At 52.6% G+C, this 5,220-nt stretch overlaps 1 protein-coding gene across 1 annotated transcript; it reads right to left on the bottom strand.

Moving 5' to 3' along the window:
• Nucleotides 1–2,600: 2,600 nt before the first annotated feature.
• Nucleotides 2,601–4,519, bottom strand: LOC101771875 (tyrosine N-monooxygenase). Its single transcript, XM_004965996.2, has one exon. The coding sequence runs from the start codon at nt 4,429–4,431 to the stop codon at nt 2,794–2,796; it is 1,638 nt and encodes a 545-aa protein (XP_004966053.1). The 5' UTR covers nt 4,432–4,519; the 3' UTR covers nt 2,601–2,793.
• Between the last annotated feature and the right edge of the window lie 701 nt (nt 4,520–5,220).

Raw genomic sequence — 5,220 nt, 5'->3', positions numbered from 1 at the left:
TTGCTTATATTTTCCTTGTACCAAGCTCAGGCACTACCTGTTATTGGCAGAATGCGTAGTCGTGTTCAAGGATGACATCGTCAAATATATGTTATCACTGCCGATCCTAAAAGGAAGAATTGGAAAATGGATCCTGGCCCTCTCGGAATTCGACCTGAGGTATGAATCGGCTAAGGCTATCAAAGGTCAGGTAATGGCCGATTTTGTAGCACAGCACTGTGGCCCGGACATTGCCGTTGTTGAGCCAGCTCAGTGGACACTATACTTCAATGGGTCTTCGTGTGGAGTCGTGTCAGGAATCGGCATCATCCTCATATCTCCTCGGGGGGCAAGTTATGATTTCTCTCTGCCAATTGAGGCATCTGCCACTAATAATCAAGCGGAATATCGGGCCATTCTAAAAGGCATCCAATTGTTGAGAGAGGTCAAAGCCGACGCAGTGGAAATTTTTGGAGATTCCATGCTTACTGTGGACCAATTGACTGGGAAATCTGAATGCAAGGATGACATCTTGAGGATCTATTATGAAGACTGCCTCCAGCTACTGAAGGAGTTCAAGTCTGCGGTTATTGACCATATTCCCAGGGATTACAATGAAGAAGCTAATACGCTTGCCTAGCATGCTTCCGGATATCGACCAATTCAAGGTGCTATGGCTCTGGAGCTTGCAGCCGATGATTGGAGGAAGGAGATCGCCGATTATTTAAAAATCCATCCAAGAAAGTTGATCGACGAATACGTCTTCAGGCTACGAAGTACGAACTGCTCGAAGACAATCTGTTTTACTGGATGATTGATGGAGTATTGCTCAAGTGCCTCAAAGTAGAAGAAGCAAAGATTCTGATGGGAGAGATTCACAAAGGTATATGTGGGGCCCATCAATCGGCCTACAAGATGAAGTGGATGATTAGAAACAATGGTTATTACTGGCCGACGATACTCAAAGATTGCTTAAGTATTATAAGGGATGTCAGGATTGTCAGAGATTCGGCGATGTGCAACGAGTACCAGCTTCGGCTATGAACCCAATAATTAAGCCGTGGCCATTTAGAGGTTGGGGGTCAACCTCATCGGACAGATTTATCCTTCATTGAGCAAGGGGCACAAATTTATATTAGTAGCTACTGATTATTTCACCAAATGGTTGGAGGCAGTCCGTCTGAAAATCGTGAGCCCTAAATACACTGGTGGTATATGAACTTTCGGTAGCGAATGCCATCCAGGTGAACTTTTGGTAGCGAATGCCATCCAGGTCCATAACTCTGAAAATTGATATTGGAGTCATTAAATTTACTAATCAGTTCACGTGAGATCCCAATCACGGTTGCTTAGGTTAAACGTCGACGTGTCTACTGATGTAAAGCTGGGTGGGACCTCTCATCATCTCATTTCTTCCTACATGGTGTTGGTGATGTGCCCAAGAGGCAATCATAACAATTTGGATTAAAGGCCCACAAGACAATTGATCCATGACGGATTAGGGTAACTAATGGGCCTTCAAAACCTATTAGTGTGCTCTATAAATATGAGGGGTGGGATTAGGGGCACGCTATCTGCGCCATGCCGCAACCCTAGCTGTTACTTCCTCTCGGCCTGACCCCGAGACCCCTGCCGCACGCACGGCATTGCTTCCCCGTATGTGTGGACTCCGTAGAGGCACCGCTACTGTTGCTGCTGTGTTGATCGGCTACGACGACGCGAGGTGGCTGCTGGGGCGAGGACGAGGAGGAGGCAATCATGATCGACTACTTCCTCTACACCAATGCGCATCTACGTTGGACCGGCTGCTCCAACTACTTTTCCGCTGCGCTACACGTCTAGTGGTAACGATTCATGACTCCTTTACTCGTAAGTCTCAGGATAATGCGGTAGATGTAATTGTTATATGGTAGAGTAGCCTACCCATTTTGCTACACATGGCGCTCTCATGCAGCAGCAGCCATCGATATGATGCGGCCGCGGCCGTGTGCAGGTAACAGTGACGGCCTAGCGTGGAGGTGGACGGCGGCGGCCACAGCCATGCGCGGGTGCATCGGCCCGGTGCAAGGGTGGACGGCTAGCCATGGGCCAACACCTCGGGTGCAGTGGACGGCGCCGGCCCCGCGCGAGGGTGGACAGCGGTAGCATGTCTATGTCAACACACAATCAGCATGTCACTGTACAGTTTAACGCAAGTTATGAAAATTTGGATCTCACCTAAACCGATTAGCATGCTGATTTTAGGTGTTCGGGACCTGAATGGTACTCCTGCTACGTATTTCACTCAAACTGAAAATAGCCCGTAGCCAAACACGACTAAAACCATGGTTCAAAAGTAAGATGCTCGTCGGTCCCTAGCTATCAACTAAGTATCAACAATTCTAGTACATCTCGTAGTCAATGAATTGAATAATTATGGTGCACCTATTTTTACTGTTGCAAAAGTTTATTTCAATGTTGCGGATATTATTTTCATAATGTTCCGGTGCACTATTGGAGCATCAGGTGCTAGGCGTTTCCAACGGATATTATAGTATAGACGTGTAAAACCATGGTTCTAAAAAATATGGTGTTTCAGTTTTAGTTAGCAATACTATGGTTTTTAAAAACCACAGAAATTGTGGCATCTAGACACTTCTTAGCTTTCTAAAACCAACGTATTTTACAAAATCGTATTGTTCATCTAATAATCTCAAAAAATACTTTATATCTAAGTCTAAACATGGACTAACCCTATCGTTGATTTGGCTTTATCCGTAACAAAAAATTTATGATGCGTAATTTTCCACATGTTGAACCGCAACTAGGGACGAATTACGGAGAGATAGCCGAGTAGAGGTTCGCCGGCAGCCGTGGCTCGGCGTTCAGCACCAGCGGCTTGGCCATGAACATGTCGTGCCTTGACTCGCTGAGGTCGATGGCCGCCATCCCGGCCGGCTTGCTCCAGGCGAACCCCTGCAAGAGCCTGCCAAAGAGCATGACACTCATGGCGGTGCCGAGTGAAGCGGCAATGCAGCCGCGGCGACCGGTGCTGAAAGAGATGAACCGCAGGTCGTTCTCGGCGAGCGTGACATCCGCCTCGGGATTGGCGTCGAGGTGTCGGTCAGGGTCGAACCGGAGCGGATCGTCCCAGACGGCAGGATTGCGGCCGAGGCCGATTCGACTGAGGATGACGTGGCTGCCCTTGGGGACGTGGTAGCCGGCGACGGTGGCGTCGGCGAGCGCGACATGGGGGACGTTGAACGGCGCCACGGGGTGCAGGCGGAACGCTTCGCGGATGCAGGCCTTGAGGTAGTTGAGCCGCGGTATGTCGGACTCCTGCACCAGTCGGTCCCGGCCGACGACGGCATCGAGCTCCGCCACCGCCTTCCTCATCGTCTCCGGAGCGTTCACCATCTCGGCCATCGCCCACTCCACCGCGTTCGATGGGTTGTCCATGGCCGCGAACGTGATGTCCTGCAACTGAGCTCTGACCTCATCGACGGTGAGCACGGATCGTTTGCCCTCGGCATCCTTGAGCGTGATGAGCACGTCGAGGAGGTCCTCGAGCTCCTGCCTCTCGCCGCTCTTCCACTGCCGCCACCGCTCGTTGATGAACGTGTCGTGCAGCCTGCTCACCGTCTCCTGGGCCTCCCTGACCATCTTCTCGTGGCCGTCGAGGTCGAGGCCCAGCAGCCAGGGGAGGTAGTCGGAGACGGAGAAGGAGTAGAGGAGCCCCAGGGAGGTGAACACCGCATCCACGTGCTGCACCTCCAGCGGGCCTTGGCCGCCGTCGGGCCGCGGCTCGCCGAAGTAGCGCCTATTGAAGACGAGGCGGCGGACGACGTTCCCACAATAGTGGCGCGCGACGTGCCTGACGTCGACGGCGGCGCCGCCGGACCCCGCTCCGCCGGCGAGGTTGTAGACGAAGCGGGTGAGGTTATCGGCCTCGGCGGCGCGCTTGTCGTGGAGCCACCTGTGGCGGGAAGGACAAACGACCTCGGAGGCTAGCACGCGGCGCATCTTCCTCCACTGGTCGCCGTAGGGGGACATCACGGCGTCCATGTAGCCTCTGCTGAATGTCTTGGAGGCCAAGCTCAGCGGCCGGCAGGCGAAGTTGGCGTCCTGCTTCTTGAGCACCTCGCGTGCGATCATGGGGCAGGTGATCGGGATCACGTGGACGCCGCCTAGCTTGACGCAGGCGATGTCGGTGCCCATTTTGATCATAATGAGGTGGATCCACCTGAACGCCGGTTTGTCGCTGAGCAGCATCTCCGGCAGGTTGCCGACAACGGGCCATGGCGTCGGCCCTGGCGGGAGCGGCGCGGTGCACGTGCTCTTCCGCCGCGCCATGAGGGTTTGGACGAGGTACACGAGCATCACCATGAGCAGTAACACTTGGAGGACAGTCGAGGAGGAGGGCAAGGGAGCTTCAAGCGCCGGCGAGGCCGCTGCCGCCAGCTCCATTGCCATGTTTCAGTTTTGCAGGATGGGAGCGATGGAGAACTGATCGGTGAGCTCTTTGTGGCATGGCCCAGCTGCGATGCTACTCGAATGGCCCAGACCGAGACGGGCTATTTATGGTGTTCGAACGCTCGATGGGCTGTGGCGTAAAAAGCACCAGCATGTTGTAGCCGCGCATACGATCTCATGCACGTGAAACACATGTAGAAGGGAGTAAAGCAGAAAGCACAGCGACACTGTTGACACGGTAGTGTGTGGTGGAATGGCAGAGTGTGCTGTGGATCAGATCAGACTCAGCATCAAACTCCGTAGTCATGACATCCACTACCCGAAAGTGCAATCCTTCGCACACTCGGCAAACAATCTCTTTGCCGAGTGTTGCAAGAGAAACACTCAACATAATAATAGCACTCACCAACATTAGTAGAGAATTGGCTTTCCATACGTCCCCTTTTGTCCCGGTTTAAAGTTGGCCCGGGACAAAAGATTCACCAACCGGGACTAAAACTCGGTCACTGGTGGGGGACTCACCAACCGGGACCTTTTATCCCGGTTGCAAAGGCTAGTGGGAAAAAAAGACTCTGAGAGACCTTTTATCCCGGTTTGAAACACCAACCGGGATAAAAGACCTCCCCTTTTATCCCGGTTGGTAACACCAACCGAGATAAAAGGGTCAAGAGCCTTTTATCCCGGTTTGTAATACCAACCGGGATAAAAGGGGGTCATTTATCCCGGTTGGTGTTTCAAACCGGGATAAAAGGGTCCCCAACGAGGTGACTGGGGCTCCTTTGCCGGTGT

This window comes from Setaria italica, chromosome IV (assembly GCF_000263155.2).
Source record: "Setaria italica strain Yugu1 chromosome IV, Setaria_italica_v2.0, whole genome shotgun sequence".
Classification (NCBI taxonomy): Eukaryota; Viridiplantae; Streptophyta; class Magnoliopsida; order Poales; family Poaceae; genus Setaria; species Setaria italica.
The sequence above is the reverse complement of the archived record's forward strand: the minus strand, read 5'-3'. Positions and strand labels throughout refer to the sequence as shown.

Excerpts from the sequence above, each read along its gene's own strand:
- LOC101771875 (XM_004965996.2), bottom strand. The coding sequence starts at position 4,431 with ATGGCAATGGAGCTGGCGGCAGCGGCCTCGCCGGCGCTTGAAGCTCCC.